We start from the raw sequence: 21,400 nt of genomic DNA on the forward strand, positions 1-21,400 counted from the left end.
GTTTGTTGCATGTAATTATGCATAATTACTAGTTATTTACTGTTATTGCTATGGTAAGTACATGTAACATGTAACAAGGCCACTGTAAAACTGTTACCAATTCTTCTTGTTATCAGTGTCAATCATAACTGATGATTTAGGAGATTCAAACCTGAATTGAAATGCTGTTGTCACTCCCAAAACATTGCCTTATATGATTGCTAATTATTAAATTATGGATTAACAGTCAGTTGTGGTGAAATTAAGGACGGTTCCTATATAAAGCGTTTTGATACTCTATAAAATCAAAATGAAGAACCAATTTAATGTGTTGATATGAGCAAAAGCTTATTTACCTGGTGACAACTTTTTCTCCAGCCATGGAGCCGAGGGGTGTTGTTTCTCCTTGGACAGTGTCTACAGTCTCCGTCTCGCCCCGTCCACTCGATCCTGCCCTGCCGGGGCAACAGACGTATTCCACCCCGCGGAAACGGTCACCGCACGGCAGCAACATCCCATAACTATGCAGCTCCAGACTGTCAGCTGTGCAGGCCTAATGATCAGGGCAAAAGATGAATGACTGCAGCAGTGCTTTAAAAAAAAGTGCATTATTTCTTTCACTATTTTATCTTTTTGTAATTGCTTGTACATGTCAGGGTGAAATGACCTATAAAGCTCAAATGGAAAAACCTGGAGCACCAGGAGATACTGGTAATAATGCAGAGAGGAAATGAGAAAAAGAAGATCATAGATCACAGCGGGCGACTGCAATTTCACAGGCATCACACTAACCATTAAAGATGTGAAGCTATTAGAGTTGAATTCCAGTTCTTCCAATACTTTTTCAGGTTGTAATTTTGTGAGCTTTTATTATTTACCTCTTTGGCGATGTTGTGCCAGTACACGTAGCTCTCGCAAGAATCCATCTGCTCCTGGTGTAAGAAACGGCAGCGATCCGGGACCAAGAGTGAATCGCTGACATACTCGCCCACTGAGAGGGAGAAAAAGAGAGAAACATAATAAAATCAGTCATTAAAAAAAAAAATTAAGATTATTAATAAAGCATGCGCTCACAAATTTGAGCTCAGTAATGAGTTTATTATTTTATTCAGCAAGGACACATTAAATTGAACAAAATACATTTATAATGTTACAAAAGATTTCTATTTTAAATAAATGCGTTTCTTTTGAACTTTCTATTCATTAAAGTCTCCTGAAAATAAAAAAAAATTACTTCAAAAAATACAGTTTCCAATTTTTAACATTAAGCAGTTTTTAGAATAGAAAATATTTAAAATTGTGACTGTTTTTACCGTGTTTTTAATTAAATAAATGCATCTTTCAAAACACCCCCCTTTTATGATAATGACTGGAATATATAAATAAATTCCAAGACAAAAGAATGAGGAAAATAAATAGACAATACTGGAGACAAAAAAAAAATGGTGTTAGCATTTTTGAAAATGCCCACCGTGAGCTGATAAGGCAAATATAAGAAGTGGGAACTTAAAATATGTGCAGTATGTGAGCAGAAACCAAGGACAAAAGCTCCTCAGAGGCAAACAGCTGCACAAGCATTACTTATTCATCAACATTAGTACTGAGCCAACAGATTTATAACTTATTTATTTATTTTTGGTTGTGATATAACATATTTGTACGACATTGCAGAGTACAGTGTACTACACAATGATGATGTAATATTGTAGTAAAGAAATCTCATAAACGTCATGTTCGTTCTCACAATTCATTGTTAAAGTGCCCCTATTATTTTAAAGGCTCCTAATTTAGTTTTGACGGTTTCTTACAACAGGTTTACATGCATCCAAGGTCAAACAACACTTCAATGTTCTCATAATATACACTGCAGCATCACCTCTTTTCTAAAAGTGTCTTAAATTGTTTGATAAAGGATTCGGTCTCTCTAAACCCCTCCTTTCCGAGAGTCTACTCTGCTCTGATTGGTCAGATGGCCCAGTCTGTTGTCATTGGTCTACTCTACTCTGATTGGTCAGATGGCCTAGTCTGTTGTCATTGGTCTACTCTGCTCTGATTGGTCAGATGGCCCAGTCTGTTGTCATTGGTCTACTCTGGTCTGATTGGTCAGATGGCCCAGTCTGTTGTCATTGGTCTACTCTGCTCTGATTGGTCAGATGGCCCAGACTGTTGTCTGTCTACTGCTTACAGGGCATGACGGAAACGAAAAGCCCATTACCATATCTGAATTTCAGCTCCAGAGGCTTCCTCGGCGCTTGATAGACAGTGATAACTACATTGACGATAACGTCGGTTTTCCAATATCAATTCAAGCACAAGTCTTCGTCCTTTGGAAGTGCATGCAAAGATAATTGGCTTTCGGAAAGCAGAAAATAGTATCTTTCCTAATATGCCGACAACATAAACTAAACTCCTAAAAGCCTCAGCTACAACTGCAGTGTTTGAGGGCGGGTCAAAGTAGATGTTGTTCACGGGCAGCCAATGAAGACCATAAGCTGGAAAAATTATGCAAATTTGTTACAACCCTGCGTAGGCTCGGGCACTTTTATCTTTAAAACTTTTCAGACTTTTTACATTCACAAAGCTATATTACACATGGCATTAAAGGAAATATCTGAAAAAGATAATAGGGGCACTTTAAAATAACTGTTCACCAAATAAATGAAACCTTTATTTTGGGTGAACTGATCCTTTAATTACTTTCCATCAAAGAATTTAACCGCATAAACATGTGTATGAACACATTATTGATTGAGGTTTACATCAAACTGCATGATGCTGTGTAAATCTAGTCTTTACAGGATTCTTGATGGGATGTCTGGGATTATAAACTGTTCAGGATGTGTTTGTGACTCACCCAGACAACGGTAGGGCACGACGATGAAGGGGCGGGTCTGACATTTACCCAAGCCCTTCTTACACCAGCCCTGGATGGTGACTGGAGATGAGGCCTCTTCCACATGGGAGATCTGCAGTCCTGGATACATCTGACAAACGGCGAGAACGACAGACACAAACATACGTGAGGGAAGAGCAGGGGACAGGAGTCAGGATCACAACAGTTGGAAGAAGGACAGGGGAATAATACATTTAGCATGCAGAAAATAATAAGAACAAGGGGGTGAGAAGGAACGGGACAAAAATAAATAAAACCACTCCGGATAAGGATCCATGGAAGCCATTTGGCCACAATTCATCACAGCACAGTGAAATATTCAATTATTTCTGATCTTGTTTCTGAAATATGTACACTATAAAAGATGATTTTTCGAAGTTGTATGTTTTAAAAGAAAAAACGATTTCAGCCTACTTTAAAATGTCATGCTATTTCTTTGTATTTATTGTGAAATTCACTACCACTTTCCGTGTGTAAACTGTATATACAACTATCTTTTTTCAGTGCAGTTGCACATGGGAGTCTTTTTATATAACCATAGCTAAACCACACATGCAATTAATAAGCCAGATAAATACATAATGGATGCTTTATTTTAGCTGATGGTTACTGTTTAAAGTGAAGCCTCTAATTTTACCACAAGAGGGAGTCGCTGAGTCAGGACTGCAGCACTTTACAGATATTAAAAAAGGAAGAAGAAAAACATTTCTGTGTTTGTCCAGCAAGAGGCGTCAGAAAACTCACTGCGTATTATTCACGAATTTCCAAACCAATTACGCCTCACCTTCAAAACATGTTTGCAGGGGCACTGAGTCATACTGAATCATCTGTATATTATTAGGATTTATTTATGATTCAAACTAAAATCATAAACCGAATCAAATAGGAGGGAGTATAGGAAAAGAGGGGGAAATGGATAGATATTTACGTATATTCAGGAATATACATGTGTAAACGGTCACATTAGGTTTGTTTCACTATATATTTTTATATATAGATCAGATTTGACAAGACAAGGTCAGTTACACAGATAAAAAAGGCCTTTTACTTGCAAGTTGTGAGTAAATATTCAACATGTTTCATACGTATTCTGTTCTTTCTCTCTCTCTTTATATGTATAGAGAGAGAGAGAGAGAGAGAGAGAGAGAATCACACACAATATAAAATGGATGTGAAAATCCATTGAGTAACCCTCTGTTATTATCACCTATTTTATTTGTTTACCAAGGACTATATATTCTAGTGAAAGAATGAATTTGCTTAAACAATGAAAATGTGTCTTCTTACATATTTTGTACCTAAGATATAAACTAAAGGGTTTACGCGCATAATGTGCTGCATTTCAACGTCCTTTAGCTGTAAATATAGTCACAGGATAACCTTGAGTCCAATACTGCTTAATTATGACATATTGTTGGAATGAATGTAGTGTAGTATTTGCAAATATTCTTTGAAAATAGAGTATTGTCCTGGGTATATGCATGCATCGAATCCACTGGCACTGGGCTGAAACGAGCGAGAGTGTAATCTTACAGACATATGGGAAGGGATTATTATGTTCTAAACACGCTCTGGCAATGAGGCCGCGGTCCACTGGCAGACTGCTAGTCTAAACCTCATCCAGCCAGGAGAATGACATATTCTTTGGCCTCTTCATTCCATTTTGATGTCACTCGTGCCAGCTAGCTTATGTATATGCCACTTCGTGCCAGGCTAGAATGCAGGCACAATAATGCTTTTAAAAGCCATTAGTCAGAATGACTGGTTGACTGGTTCAGCCCAGATTAGAGCACAACGAGGTGATTTTACACTGTGGAGCTATAGGGACAGTGTGTTGATTCAGACAAGGTTGGACAGACACTGCCGGCACTTTTAGCGCACGGAGAGACAAAACAGCTTTTTTTTTCAGGCTGACATCTCAATTTTCAGAATTGCTGTCATGCAATAATACAGGCTTAGAGTATTGTGCGCTGATTTCAGCCATGAAATACGCCAAACCTTATTCGGCGAGACGCATTGCTGTATTTGGCAATTGAGATATATCGAATGACCAGAAGAATGCATTTTTCAATCTCGTTATCCGTCAAGAATGCAATGGAAGTTGGCATCGTACAACATTGTAAATCTACAGGGATGCAGGGGAATGCTATTTTGCAATGTTGATATCCTTAAGGGACACGGAAGCGTGTTTCGGAAGCGCTGCTGTAAACTGATGAAAAACCGAGGAAAACAACCAGCGATCATTGTTCATCCCTAATTCCTCTAGATGAGACAACAGGGAACGGAAACTTGCAATCCTCTTAGGAGTCAGAGAATACAGTCACATTAGCCGCACAATATGTTTGAGCCCGAGGCGCACGGAGATCATAAATCTCCACTGCTGATTGATAGTGAAAAATATGGCCATTATCCTGCACACTTAATGCGGGAAGAGTTAGAGAGAGATTTGCATCGAGTTCCCTGTGTATGCACATAAATGCCGTTGCACATTTTAGTCTTGTTTTACAATGCTAATATTAGAGCAGGCTGCCCTCGGCGCTCACCTTGAGAATATGCTTGAGTGGAGATTTGTCTGAGGATGCTTGTCCACTTAGTAATTAAACCAATCACAGTGCATGCTAATGTGCTGTGCTTGACTGAAATTAAGTACATGAGTTCAAAAGAACAGAATAAAAGTAGAAGAGAACGCAATATAATACGTCATGTAGAACAGTGATCCAGCTGGATAGAAAACAGCCAATGGAATTGAACAGAACTGGAGCACAAAACAAATAAAGTAAAACAAAATGGAATCCAAACAAAACAAAAATGGAATGGAATCAAATTATATCTCACTAAATCAAATTGAAAAACAAAACTGAAATAGATTGCAACCATGGAATAGAAAATACTTCACTAAAATAGAATAGAACAGAGCAGAAAACTGCTTTTACAAATATAAAAAAGACTAGATTCAAATAGAATACAGCACAAAACTAAATAAATATAGGAGAGAATAGAGTACAAACAAAACATAACAAACATTTAGACTATACAAATATAAAAAGTCTAGATTAAAATAGAATAGAGCACAAAACAAAATACTGCTAATAAAGCTCAAAAACAAAATAAATCGAAGATAATAGAGCACGAACAAAACAAAAACATATGGAACAGAATGTAACAATGAAATAGAAAAGTTTATACTAAAACTGAATAGAATAGAGCACATTAACCAAATACTGTAAACAAAGCTCAGAACAGTAAAACTCAAAACAAAACAAATAGAATAGAGCACAAACAAAAAAAAATAGAAAATAAACATAAAGAAAAGAGTAGACTAAAATGGAATAGAATAGAGCACAAAACAAAATGTAGTAAATAAATATCAAAACAAAATAAATAAAAGAGAATAAAGCACACACAAACAAATGGAGCAGAATGCAACAATGAAGTAGAAAAGACTAGACTAAAATAGAATAGAGCAAAAAAAAGAAAAGAATCGCACCTCTTGGCAGTATGACAGGATCTTGCTGGGCTGGGTGAAGCATCCCTGTCGCCCCTGAGGATCTGGTTCCCACTGTCCGCTCTCAGTGTTCATGTGTAGAAGCTGACGACCACAAAACATGGCAATCTGAGGTTCTGCCACACGAGGACCGCTGACCGGTCCATTCACCTCCGTCATGGCCAGAGCCTGGGAAAGAGAGAGAGATTTAGAATTTTATGCTGATTCAAAGTCAAAGTGACCCTTAATTCTACATCAAAACAATGCATTTGCTGTACACATATATTATGTTCTTGCATGAGGCTTTCTTGCACAACCAGACTTGTAACTAACCAAAGCAAGAAGTCAAGTCAAGTGCCAACATATTAAAATACCTTACAATACAGTAGATAAACAAAAGAGGAACCGTGTAAACAACACGCTTATCTTCTAGAGAAGATATGCAAACTTTAGTATTGAGAAAGTGAGAGAACTCAAATTGTTCGGAGTGGCCAACATTCCTGATAAAAACAAGTTAAGCCTGGCTGCCTGTTATTACTGTGCAAACCACAGAGCGATAAGGAATATTTGAGGCCAGCAAAAATTCAGAGCGATAGGAAAGTGGAAAGGACGAGGAGAGACACGGAGACAGGGAAGAAGAGTGAGTACAGTTGTTATCACTGTCCTGCCAGCGAGGAGGAAATATAACATGGAGCCTCATTATTGAATTTCAAATTGAGCCAGCAAGCCAGACCCGCTGATAACCCTAAACGCAGCTTATCCATCTTCCATCAAACCTGTGCGTGTAACTGGAGGACAGGCAATGACAGGGCATTGAGCTGCACATGTGCACAGCAACAGCTTTTGTCACGGATACTAGTCGCAAATATGTCTGCTCACCCATCAGGCCAAAATAAAAATGTTAACGAATTCAAAAGGGCAAAGGGGGAATGGTTATCTTTATAAAGGTGGAGAAACATTATAAGTCATCAAAACAAACTGCCATTTTCTCTGTGAATATGTTTCCAAGGTATTTATTCTGTCTACATAGTGCACTTCCCACATTCCCTTCTTGATCCGGCTGTGTTGGGAATGGAAAACTGTGTATACTGCACTGTATGTGAACAGCATTTAAATAAATAAATAAATAAATAGAAAATTAATAAATACGCTCTATAAATAATAATAATATAATAATAATAATATTACTAATACATAAACAAAATATAATAAATAAATAGCATTAATAAATATAAAATGATCAAATCAACACTATATTAAATAATCAATAAATAAATACAGTGCAGAGTATGCAACAATTAATTTTGAACTGTATGTTCAATATCGTGAAAAAATTCTGGATCATTCGTCTTATTGAAAATTTTAAGTGCATTGCATTGTGGGATACAGTAAGCCTACTATAGGCAAATATAGTATTCAGGTGTTCCGTGCATTAACCCAATCCCCACCCACCCACCCACAGTATTCATACTACGTGACATAGTAAGAGTCCGCCACTGAGAACACACCCTCGGTTCCTGATCCGTTCGGTTCTCTTCTCGCCCTTCTCTCTCACATCACTCGGTTTCTAGTTCATTCACATCCTCCCTTTCTCTTTGGCAAAGGATGCAGGTATTGATCTGAAATCTGTTCAGCACTCCTGGAGGAAGGGCCCCGGGGACAGTCACGCATGCAGAGCAAACAGTAACCCCGTGCTGGAGTCAGATGTTAATACAAGCTCATTGACCACTAGGTCATTTGAGTACAGCAACACAGAGCAGGAAACAAGGGATCAGGCGAGAAGAGAAAGTCTAATCAGGGGAGAGGCTTCATTTCATCTCGGTATCTATCTACCCATTTCACTGTTTAAAGCTTAGGAGCGGTGCACACTAATCGCTCCTCTGCAAAACGAGTGTTTGTTTATATTATATGCATGCCATTTGTATAGGGACAAGCCACACACACACACACACACACACACACACACACACACACACACACACACACACACACACACACACACACACACACACACACACACACACACACACACACACACACGTATATATTAGATGTAGTAGACAATGTAATCCAAATCCTCTTAGAAAATGTAAAAATTACTGTTGTTACTTAACTCACTTTAATAATCCCAAAACAAATCAAATCATTTCAGATATATAGCTGAGGTCATATTTAATTTAGAAAGTGAAGAAATGTATGGTGAGCATATAAATGTTACTTCAAACAGATGGCATGGAAAAAGAGCAAAATAAAAATAATAATGCTTTTAAATCCATCATCATTTATAGAGAATATAATAAAATAAACAACAAAAAAACAAAGATTTTGAGGCAACCAAATAAGATGAACATGCGCAAGAATCGTCACTGACAGTTGCTTTTCAGAAGAGAGAATTACTGCGCAAACGCAAACGCATCATTAATCTGGGGTTTGTCTGCGCCGGAGTGATTTATCCTGGATTAAGTCTATAAATTAGAGTCAAATTTATATCAGGGTACAGACACTGACTTGAAGAGAGGCAGATTGTTTAAAAGTGTCAGACAGAGCACTGGCTTCACTTATCCTGACACACAACCAGAATTGGATATCAAAATCATCTGAAGAAAAATTCAAGAGTATTTTTATATAGCGGTATGTTATTCCAAACCACGATAACTTTATCCCTTAAATGTTAGTCTAGTTTGAACTTGCCACGCTAGCAAATGCTCTCTCTTCAGAAGCTTTGCATTTAAAGAGCTAATAAAATATTTCAACTCAAATCAATATTTCATGTATAAATATATACTTATGTGGCAAGTACCCGTGCAATAAGCGGGATAATGTACATCCAGCCGGTTGTTATCGCAGAATAAACCCCTTCAGAGTGATGCAAAACCCTGATCACCCTGAGATAACAGGCTGGATGTACAATATCCCTTTTATTTATATTATTTATTTATATATATTAGGGCTGGGGGAATTAAAGGAGAACTCCGGTGCAAAATGAACCTTTGGTCTAATTACACATTGTTACCTAGTCAACCGTTATCTGAGATTTGTTTTCATGATTATCGAATGTAAATAGTTTTATCTCTAAAAACAGTTTAGCCTATAACGCTAGTATAACGCTAGTATATGGGGCATGGAGTAATGACAAATAAAAATCGCTTGTTAATACCACTAACAAGGCTCAAAATAGCCCCACACTAACACGGTAGCATAATGAAGGTCCCTACCTTCAAACCGAAGCATTGAGAACTTTGACAGTGTCCAGACAGTTTAATAAGAATATATTTTATACATACAGTCAACTTCACGTATACAAGCAGAATCCATCTTGGAAAAACAGACTCTATCAATCGATCTACGAACCACCGATCCAAATGCGCTGGACCATATGAGATTCTACACAGTTCAGCGCATTTGGATCGGTGGTTCGTAGATCGATTGATAGAGTCTGTTTTTCCAAGATGGATTCTGCTTATATACGTGAAGTTGACTGTATGTATAAAATATCTTCTTATTAAACTGTCTGGACACTGTCAAAGTTCTCAATGCTTCGGTTTGAAGGTAGGGACCTTCATTATGCTACCGTGTTAGTGTGGGGCTATTTTGAGCCTTGTTAGTGGTATTAACAAGCGATTTTTATTTGTCATTACTCTACGCCCCATATACTAGCGTTATACTAGCGTTATAGGCTAAACTGTTTTTAGAGATAAAACTATTTACATTCGATAATCATGAAAACAAATCTCAGATAACGGTTGACTAGGTAACAATGTGTAATTAGACCAAAGGTTCATTTTGCACCGGAGTTCTCCTTTAACGTGTTAATCTTTGCGATTGATTTGAGATGTTTAACACATAAAAAATAACAATAATAACGCAATTGATGCAGCACTTTTTTTGCCTTGTTTTAATGACTTCCTGTTGCGGCTGCTATTGTGATGTGCCGAACCAAGTCACCCTGTCATGATGGAGAAGGACAAGGATGGAGTTTTAGGAGGAGCGTTTGCATTTAAAAAGTTGCCTGATGGCGCGTTTGACAAAACAAAGATGCTGTGTACAGTTAGCAAAGCTAAATTCAAATACCATAGAACTGTGTGTGTGTGTGTTTTAAGAAAATCTGTTAAATCTGTTAGTATGTTGCATAGAACTGAATGAAGGATAATATATTGATATATTGATGTTTAATATTATTTGAATACAGGGCTAGTTTTGTTCCTTTTTTTCTGTGTTGTTTAATTTAATTAGGCGATACGTTTAAATATTGATGATTACAAGCTTGGGGGAAATGTGATTAATTGCAATTAATTACAGCAAACTGTGTTGTAGTTATTTTTTTTAATCGATTGCCAGCCCTAATATATAGGCCTACAATTTGTTTACATTTATTCTAATTTAATACCATATTTTCAATTCTAAACCAATTCCATGGTCTATGTCAGGCTAATTCAAGCTAGGAGAATGTCCTTTTTATCACACAACTAGTCATTTTGATCAGTGGCCAAGAGTGATTTTAAGAGAACTGTAATGACTAATGACAAACAACACATTGCAACATGTGATTATAACACCAGACCGGGTGTGCGTCAGTTATGAATATGATTCTACCACACGTTAATTCTGAGGGGGAGTGCTGTTGCGAGGTTGCACGACTTACTGTAGGCTACTTGTAGGTGGAAAGACGATATCAAAGCCAAAAAAAAAAAACAGCTTTTAAAAGCTTGTCACAGATTTATTCTTACACTCCAAAGCTCGCTGCATTTCAATGGCATCCCCAGCGAGGGCACCAGTCTAGCAACCCTGGCAAAGACTGGAAACCCGGCGTACTTTAATCTTCAATGACAGAGTGAATGACAGACACACAGCACTCAGGCAACCAATTAGACTGGAGATGCCCACAGGGAAGGGAAAAAAAAGAGAGAGAAAGGCGAAATGTGAAACTGATCAAAGGAAAACCGTGCCTCTGCTGGCCAATGCAAAAAAAAAAAAAAAAAAAAAAAAAAACCTTTGAAGTCCTAATTAAAATTTATGAGGAAATAAATATATAAATTGGAGCTGTAAATATACAATAAACATACAGAGCCCACAGGAGAGAGAGAGAGAGAGAGAGAGAGAGAGAGAGAGAGAGAGAGAGAGAGAGAGAGAGAGAGAGAGTATCAGCATTAGAGCAGAGCTGAGAATAACAGGCAAATGCCATTAGGGGACTGTTGGATTAAAAATGCTGAAAAAAAAGGCTTGACGAATGAGTTCGTACCGCCGCTGCAGTGTTTGCAGTGCACAGACGTGTGTGCCAAAGGCTCCGAGAGAACCCTGGTGTCATGACCTTGCGCTTAGTCATCGCTGAATTTCAGCTGTCGATTACTCACGAAACTGTTCTGAAGACAACATCTGCTCGCATCACTCTTATTTTTGAGTTGAACTTATATTATATTGAACTGAACTGAATATGTACAGTATAATTAAAATTGTACCACATTTAAAGCACAGATTATGGTGTGTGTGTGTGTGTGTGTGTGTGTGTGTGTGTGTGTGTGTGTGTGTGTGTGTGTGTAAATATATTTATATATATATAAAACATATTCATGATTCTAAAGCTGAAAACAGAATTATTTTAGACGAATATGCTTTTTTAACTAACTCTTTTACTAACTAGATATATTTCATATAATGTAGGCTACTTTTTATGGTAACATAAGACATTTGGCATTATCAGGATCCACAAATATTTCCCCATTATTATACATTATATAAAGTAGTTTAATGTAGTAGTGACATGGAAACTCTGTAAACTTAGCAAAGTAATTTTCATTTTGGGTGAACGATACAATAGGCTACACATTGTCACTATGCACAATACATATTGCTGCATTTTTTGTATTGCGATATATTGTGACACAATATATTGTTACACTCCTAATATATATATATATATATATATATATGTGTGTGTGTGTGTGTGTGTGTGTGTGTGTGTGTGTGTGTGTGTGTGTGTGTGTGTGTGTATTTCTAATGCCTTATTAGATCAACAAATCTACAAAACTTCAGTTAAAATAGTAAAAACAACGTTGGTTTTTGAGCAAAACATAAAACTAATTATCATTTAACAATAATGCATCTCTAATATGGGTTCAACTGAGCTATAGGCCTACTAAAATACAAATAAAACAGAAACAAATTGAGCAGATTAGATTCTGTGCAGGCCTATTTGATTACATGTCACTGAACCGAATTTTTTTTTACATACCATGAAAGAAAAGCTTTTTTTAAAGACCTTTGGTGTGGTTTAACACAGGACAAACCAGGGCATGATACGGGACCTGCACCTCTATCTACTGAAACGCTGCTCAGATAATGGGATGAGATTATTATTTTTTAACTGGAGGAAGGTCAAAGCCACATGGGAGACTTCCGGACATCTGAGAAGATAACCTGCCCGCGTGCTCTCGAGCTCTTAGTTCCATATGCACACATGGCACAAACACACATTCAGAAACACACACGGCCCAGATCAATATCCAGAGATGCTGTACAATCCTGCTCCTTCAATCGATATCAGTGCATCAGGAGCCCTGAGGTCTGATCTTAAACACATACACACACACACACACACACACACACACACACACACACACACACACACACACACACAAACAGAAGGTTTGTTATACCAAGTCTTTTGGCTTTAGCCAGATTGCATTCTGAGAATAGCAAATACGCATGACTCCATGATGTGCATCATGTTATTAATTCTTGCAGTCTGCTAAAACCTGAGCCGAGTTACACAATGGTTCTTCACCCAAAGCAGAATAAAGCACTATGCAGCAACTCTCCAATAAAAAAAAAAACGTCCGTAAGTGTTAGTGTTTTGGGGATGACAAATGAACGCATGCTTTTATTCACTACAAAATATTTAAGACAAAGCCTTTTATCTTGCTTGTTGATGACAGATGTCATCAGTCTTGAAACACTTCACAGGTTGAAGTTGAAGGCTTATTCTCAAAGGGATAGTTCACCTAAAAAATGAAAATTCTGTCATCATTTACTCACTCTCATGTCGTTTCAAACCTGACACAAATGTAGAAATTTTGAACAGTTTACCGGTCACACTTTCAAAAGCGATTATAATGAATACAAATTTGACCTTTCAAGCTAACAAACAAACAAAAAAAACATTAATGTGTAAAAGTAGCTGTGGCGAGGAGGACGAGGGACGTGAGAGAACGGCGCTATCTCACGACCAATTCGTACAAATTTGTACGAGTGATTAAAAGGTAGGTTTAGGGGCGGGGTCAGGGGTAGGTTATTCGTACGAATTCATACGAATTGGGCAACTTGTAAAATATGTACGATTTAGCAACAATCTTACAAATTCGTACGAGTGAGGTCGTGTGAATTGGTACAAATTAGCCACCTCGTAAAATTCGTACAAATTGGCGTGAGATCGGGTTGGTCTCGTATCTCTTACGGAGGAGCGGAAGCATAAAGGAGGAGCGACAACTGTAAAGATCGAGGCCAAACAGGCCTGATTTTATGTTGTGTTTCGTTTCTGTTTTGTGTGGCCAGCAGTCGTCCGCAAAATAAACAATATAATGTTTATTATATTAAAATATTTAAATATTCGCCCGTTCCTGCCTCCTTCTTCCCATAACATCTGAATTGCGTTACAGTAGCCCATCTATCCATCCATCCATCCATCCATCCATCCATCCATCCATCCATCCATCCATCCATCCATCCATCCATCCATCCATCCATCCATCCATCCATCCATCCATCCATCCATCCATCCATCCATCCATCCGACAAAAGTGGCTGGCAGATTCTTAAACAACATCTTTCGTGTTCCATTATGTAGAAAGAAAGAAAATCATGAAGATATGGGTTTGGCAAAATACGAGGCTGAGTAAATAATTACCCTTTTTTGGGTGAACTCTCTCTTTAAGTTCTCTGCTTGAGGAGATTTAACTGCAGCAAAGCGAATGATGCATGTAAACAACATCTAATAGCGAACTCCTGCAGATAGAACCAACAACACGGCTTTATTAGATACAAAAAGGAAGCAGGGATATGGGATCGAGTTGAATTTTTGCTCTGAGGCACACAGTGAAATTAACAAAAGATAATAATGAAAGAAAAAAAAACACATCAAAAGAGGTACTGAAATGCTTCCAGAGTAAAAGAAAACATTTTGCTGTACGATTAAAAAAAGCATAACATGCCTCCCGCAATAGAAATTGCAGCATTTCATACCACATCTTGTTAAAAAGCAAATCCCATCAATGCAGATTTAGTCATTGTTCCATTTTAATCGGGCCACGCCATCTCGCAAATGTAATTAGATTACATTCTGATCCATTCCATTGAGTTCAGTTTAATTCAGATCAAAAGCTTTATTATCTATTACCTTTAAAAACAGAAAATTATATTTGACTCATAATGCAAGTCACAAGCTCCATTGTAATGCTATTGAAGAGCTCCATTTGATTCCCGTGTGCTCTCGAACTCTAACATTCAGCAACCGTCGATTAAACCCGGTTAAACGGCCGTGACTACATTCACAAATAGCACCGGCTCTAATTCACTGATACTCCCTCTCCATCTGTACAGTGGAAACTCAAGATGTTATCGTGCAAAAGGCCATGCACACACAGCACAAGCCGTTCAAAACAGAGCATGTACTTGTTTTTGGAGGGTTTATGTCGTGATCGATTTTCCTTCGCGTCAAAGTGAAGTTCAGCAAGCTGTATGTTCCCCACAGCTCATTCAGGCAGAGAGCAAGTGTTCGCTTTAGCCGAGTGAAACTCCTTAATAGGACAGTCAGAACTGGGACTCAGAACAACAAAGAAGAGGGAAGGAAAGCACAGACAAACACCTACACAGAAATGGGATTTGGCTCAAGTACTCAAGACTTTAAACCAATGACTTTTTTTACCTAAACAAACCACACACACACACACACACACACACACACACACACACACACACACACACACACACACACACACACACACACACACACACACACACACACACACGCACACGCACACACACTTCCTAGTATGAAGGGCATGAACAGACTAGTTAGTTAATAGACTTTGACATAGAAAGATACCATTTCGAGTTGGTAATGTTTTTTTTATACTTCTATTCAGTAAGGATACATTAACTTGGTCAAACGTGGCAGTTAACAGATTTATGATCATACAAAAGATTTCAATTTCAAATAAATGCTGTTCTTTTGAACTTTCTATTCAAAGTATCTTGAAAAAAAAAACAGTATTCATAAAAATATGAAGCAGAAAAACTAGTTTCAACAATGATAATAATAAGTGAGCAGCAAATCAGCATATTAGAATGATTTCTTAAGGATCATGTGACACTGAAGACTGGAAAGTTTGGATTTTTAAATGAGTCATGACATGAGAAACCAAATTTGCCTTGGTCTTTTGCATATAACAGGTCTTTGTACCATTGAAACATCCTGCATTTATTTAATCAAGCTCCAAAAATGTTTTTTATATTGCGGGATCTGTGACGTCAAATACATTTGCATATGCCTGCCTTCAGAGCAAGACTGGATTTGACAAATAGTTTTACATCACCGCACCACAGGCCCCACATTCAGTCGCTTAACAGCTGACACTTTCCTACACCGGACTGTTTCGTGTCGTCAAAAACAAGTAGAACAAATTATAATCACTGACGCTGTCTACACTGGATACAGTTTACAGATGCGCTTTACTCCACACACTTGAATCTGCTGACAACAGGATGAATGGAAGAATTAATGGAAGCCTATGGGAATGTTAGAGACTTCAGAAGGATATCAGCATCAGGAACAAGTAAATGGTTTATTTGAATGCCGTTACGGATTGCGTCGGAGGATTATATGTTTATTCGGAGAATTCGACTGCAGATTTTTTTTTGTAAACGAGGCACAATTTAATGGAGAGTTTGTAAAGAAACTTTTGTTGCAAGATGAAGCAGCCAACTGTATTGGATCTGACAGCAGCTGCATCGCAAAACCATGTCATATTGCTTGGTCTGTAAATGCTGGTTAATGTTTTCAAAACACTTGCAATAGCGAGTGGGCGTTAATACTGTGTCCTATGCAATGTTGTTAGTCAATCATAACAGTGGCCGTTCACTGGCAAGCCTTAAAGGAGCCGCCCCTTCAAAATGCTTCATTTCAGACAAATCGTTTTCCCACATATGTATTTGTTTTCTTGTGCATTATAATAGAATCTCAAGGAACATATTAAAATAAAATAAAAACATCCATGGCCCCTTTAAAAATCATCACATTTTAAACCATATTACAGGCGAAACACTTATTTAAAATTGCAATATTATTTAAAAATGTTACTGTTTTACCGGGGTTTTGATTAAAAAAAATTGTAACACTACACTCTAAAATATGCTGGGTTGTTTTAACCCAATTTTGGGTCAAATATGGACAAACTCAGCCATTGGGTTAAATTTTTAAATTGTATTTTTGAACCAACGTTTGGGTTTGTCCATATTTGACCCAAAATTGGGTTAAAACAACCCAGCATTTTTTGTTTATGAGTGTATGGTAATTATGTATGCTTTATAGTTATTACTAAACTAACCCTATACAAACACAATCCTAACCCTAAACCTACACTCTAAAAAATGCTGGGTTGTTTTAACCCAATTTTGGGTCAAATATGGACAAACCCAAACATTGGATCAAAAATGCAATTTAAAAATGTAACCCAATGGCTGGGTTTGTCCATATTTGACCCAAAATTGGCTTAAAACAACCCAGCATTTTTTTAGAGTGTAACATATTTAAACTTTTAACATATTTTACATTATAAGACAAAACAAATCTTACTGAACCCAAACTTTTGAACGATAGCACATAATGACTCTCCAAGTTTTAAAACCAAACAAACATGCAACTATTGAAAAATATATTCCTTAATTTTTGTTTCTTTCTTTTTTCAACCTTCCTCACATCAACAGTGCAGTCAACAACATAAAACCGCATTTGCAACTAATTTTTGTTCCATAATCAGGCCGACAACAGGGGACATATGGCGTTCAATGAGAAGCATATGAAAGTTATATTCCAATAAAGATTACCAACTTTTCTTTGGAAAAACATCAATTCACCAATAAATCACAGAGAAAAACACCAGGAACGTGTATTATCAAAGTATATTGACCACCAGACTAAATCAAACACAAAACCGCCCTATATTCAATCTACCTTCCCTTGAGATTGTGTTCCATCTGTTTGCTGCAACATATGAAATATGATTCATTCAATAACAGTGTCCTGCTTTCTGATTAAATATTCTACACCGCTCGTTGTTCCTGGTCGTGGATGCAGGATGACATCATGCCTGGCGATGATGCAATCGTGCAGAGCTGCTGGGTAAGTGAGCAGGGAGAGGACGCCAGTTCATCATGTGTCACCTTTTAACAAGTCAACCTCATTTTAATCCATCAGACCACCCTGCAGTAAATACAATGTATGGATTGTGTGTGTGACAGTGTGCGTGGATCCTCTTTTCATTAGAGATGCAGTCATCTCCATTTGTACCCATGGGTGATGGGATTAGTCCGTACACACATACGTCATTTTAGACATGCAACTGTCAGTAAGTGGGCCGCTGGTTTTCTGTCCGTGCGCTACTGAATCACCGTTCCTTCACACTTGCAATGTAGAATGAAACATCAGTATTCATCAGCTAAGGTGTATTGATGTACCTTAGTCAAGATATACTTCATAATTGAATTGATGCTGATGAAAACTAGGTTCTGTGGAATTAGTGAAGTCTGTTCAGTGTATTGTATTGATCTCAACTGGCAAAATACATATTTTAAACATTTAATATATATATATAATGAAATAATTTAGATTTATGACAAAATGCATGCATAAATGAAGATCAATATAAAGATATATTAAATGTTTAACAGTGAGAATACTACTTTTTATTTTTAATGTATATTTTTTGTTTTGAATAAAAATCTGTTACACATATAATAAGAACTATATATATATATATATATATATATAGGGGGGGGGGCTCCTATTTTTCTATTTTACTGTCATTTATCTTTTTTAAATATATGTTGAATATATTTTGTGATCTTAATCTCTCTATTTTAATCTCCTTTTGTGATCTCAGTCTCTATAAAAACGTAAGTGTTATTAATTGTTATTAACTCTTAAACCTTAAGAAATTAACAAATTAAATACAGTATCTACGGTTCATAGCTATACAACATGGTATTTAATATATATACACACAAATCATTCATCTGAAAAATGTGACAAAGCCCTTAACTGCTGCAGGTCCCAGGAGTTCAGCCAAGTCTAATAACTGAATATTACACGACAAGCTCTAGCATGTCAGGAAGTGTCCCTGGAAACGCTTCTTCCTTTGGCTCAGCGGCACACTGGGCTTCTGCCGCAGTTTTGGGGAATAAATAGAAACAAACAAGTGCAAAGCTCTCTCGCGTGCGCTTACACACAAATGTCTTTCTGCGGGACAGATGGCCCTAATAGTGGGTGGCTGCAGCTATCCGGCCCCCCTCCATATTCATATTCTCTGGCTTTCTGCTGATCTCAACTCTCCGCAATCTGTCTCCCGCTCCCTTCCTCTCTGTCGCTCTCCCTCCTCCACCCGAAGTAAAACAGCCCCTACAAGATTTGGGTGCATTCATCATTGTAATCATGCTGATTAATTATTCAGTGCTCAGCTACATTCGCCTGCCAGCCCATGATTAGGAGAGCAGAGAGTCAGCTGGGTCCACCCTGCTCTTGGATGTGAAGAAGGCCTGATGAAAGAGCGCGGCCTGACTCGCTTCAGTCGGAGCAGCAACCACTGTTAGGTTCTGATGCTAATTGCGCGCCCCATGCTAATTGCACGCTGTAATTAATGTTAGCGAAAGGCAACGAGCTGTGGAGCCATCGATTCTCACACTTGGCTGGTGTGAAGGGTGGACAACGCGGCAGGAAATGGGATGTTACGGGGGCAAACAGTTCAATATCCCTTGCTGAAAAGATCTGCCGGTTTTCAGACTTTTCAGGTTTAGCAGATGGGTCGACACAAATCTCATGGCAATTTGCCGAATTGGTGGCTAATTTGATAGTATTCATATGATATAATTCGTATGGTTAAAAGTTGTCTAACTAACTAAACGAGATAGTTCATGAAAATGAAAATTCTGTCAATAATTACTCACCCTCATGTCGTTCCAAACACGTCAGACCTTCATTCATCTTCAGAACACACATGAAGATATTTTGTATGAAATCCAAGAGCTTTCTGATCCCTTCATTGAAACGCAACAACGCCACTTTCAAGGCCAAGAAAGATGGTAAAGACATCATTAAAATAGTCCAGTGACTAAACCTTAAGTTTATGAAGCGACAAGAATACTTTTTGTGCGCAAAAACAAAACAAAAATAACAACTTTATTGAAGAATTTCTCCTCTTCTTTGTCAGTCTTCTACGTTGTTTACGGTGTAACCTCAGTGCAGCGCTTTCCGAGTTTGGAACGGCGCTTCACTATTGGCCGATGCTGGTCACGTGAGCACCATGTGTGTGATGCTGACGCAGAAGCTGGCCAATACAAAGCCGGCGTTCTGACGTACAACCAGGAAGCGCTGCAGTGTGTTTACTACGACAACAGCGTAGAAGACTGACACACAAGAGAATCAATTATTCTATAAAGTTGTTATTTTTGTTTGTTTTTTTGTGCACAAACTTAAGTTTGAACCCTGTAGTCAGTATTTTAATGATGTCTTTATTACGTTTCTGGGCCTTGAAAGTGGTTGTTGCGTTGCTGTGTATGGGTCAGAAAGCGGATTTAATCAAAAATATCTTCATTTGTGTTCCGAAGATGAACGAAGGTTTTGGGTGAACTATACATTTATCCAAAACAAAGATTATTTGAGTATGGTGTACAAGAAAATATTATTTCAGTTTTTCTATGTTTCAATGTTTTCACATTTAAATTCAATGTGTTTTGTAATTGTTTGTGAAATTTACAGGCAATTTGTGAGTGAAATTTACAGCCAATTTATGAGTGAAATTTGTTATATTTTTTTTTGAAAAAATTTACTTTTGACTCGCATCATACAAATTCCTACAAAATGTTAATTTTTTACAAAAAAAAAAAGTTACGTTTTCCTGTGAGATTGGATTGGTTGGGTCACCCGGCTCCACATCTTTTTCCAGATTCAGTTATTCTCATATCTGTTTGTTTTGCCTTGGGGCGAACAGTGGGTTGGAAGGCAGTGGTGTCTGCACTGACAGGGCAGCTGGACGATCGCCGCTTACGCTCCCATCAGCCCAGATTAGTTGAACTGGAGCTCCAGCTGCCTTGATGAGTAGCAGATGGCAGATGATGGGTGACCCCTGCAGGGCTTGTTCTGGGACAGGGTTTGCACACTAGAGAAGGCAAACCCTCACACATTTGGATCCAGAAGGGTGCGCTCGCACTTAGTTGCCTATTAAGAATTTAATTAATTCATATTGTAAAGGGATAGTTCACCCTCAAAATTAAAATGTGTCATCATTTACTCAATGACATTAAGGTGAGTAAATGACAACAGATATTTTCATTTTTGGTTGTGAAAAACTCATCTAAGCCTGTGTAAAAGTGGTATTTTCAAACAGCATGTCACATAAAAGAAGAAGCCACTTAGATCTTCGGATACCGGTCTGTTGATAATCCCACGGCACAAACTTGCATCGTTTGGTGGTAGAGCATTTTGCACCGCTGCCCCAACTCTCTGGAATTCCATTCCACAACACATCCGTAATCTCTCATCACTACATGACTTCAAAACCCACATTAAAGGTGAACTAAGTAACTTTTTTACCTTAACTGATCAACTTCGGAGTCACTGGAATGGTTATATTACTTATTTTGGGTTGAATGGTGGTGGTTTCGCACCCCCCTGGTGCCCGTGAGCGGAAAAACAGCGTTTGCAACTTTGGGCCGGCGGCCCGCCGTCTGGAAGTATCGTGTGATCCCAAGTCTCGCGAGGTAAAGAATTGCTTTACTGC

At 37.8% G+C, this 21,400-nt stretch overlaps 1 protein-coding gene across 2 annotated transcripts in view; it reads right to left on the reverse strand.

Moving 5' to 3' along the window:
- The window catches only part of aplp1 (amyloid beta (A4) precursor-like protein 1), a 53,857-nt gene that overhangs the window by 12,060 nt on the left and 20,397 nt on the right, over positions 1-21,400 (reverse strand). For both annotated transcript variants that reach the window (XM_079610538.1, XM_079610539.1), the window contains exons 2-5: positions 6,360-6,545; positions 2,834-2,963; positions 858-970; positions 336-532 (exon numbers count right to left, since the gene is read on the reverse strand). In XM_079610538.1, coding sequence (XP_079466664.1) covers positions 336-532; positions 858-970; positions 2,834-2,963; positions 6,360-6,545 — 626 coding nt within the window. The remainder of the gene's footprint in view (positions 1-335; positions 533-857; positions 971-2,833; positions 2,964-6,359; positions 6,546-21,400) is intronic.

This window comes from Phoxinus phoxinus (genome assembly GCF_949152265.1).
Source record: "Phoxinus phoxinus genome assembly, chromosome: 4".
NCBI classification, from domain to species: domain Eukaryota; kingdom Metazoa; phylum Chordata; class Actinopteri; order Cypriniformes; family Leuciscidae; genus Phoxinus; species Phoxinus phoxinus.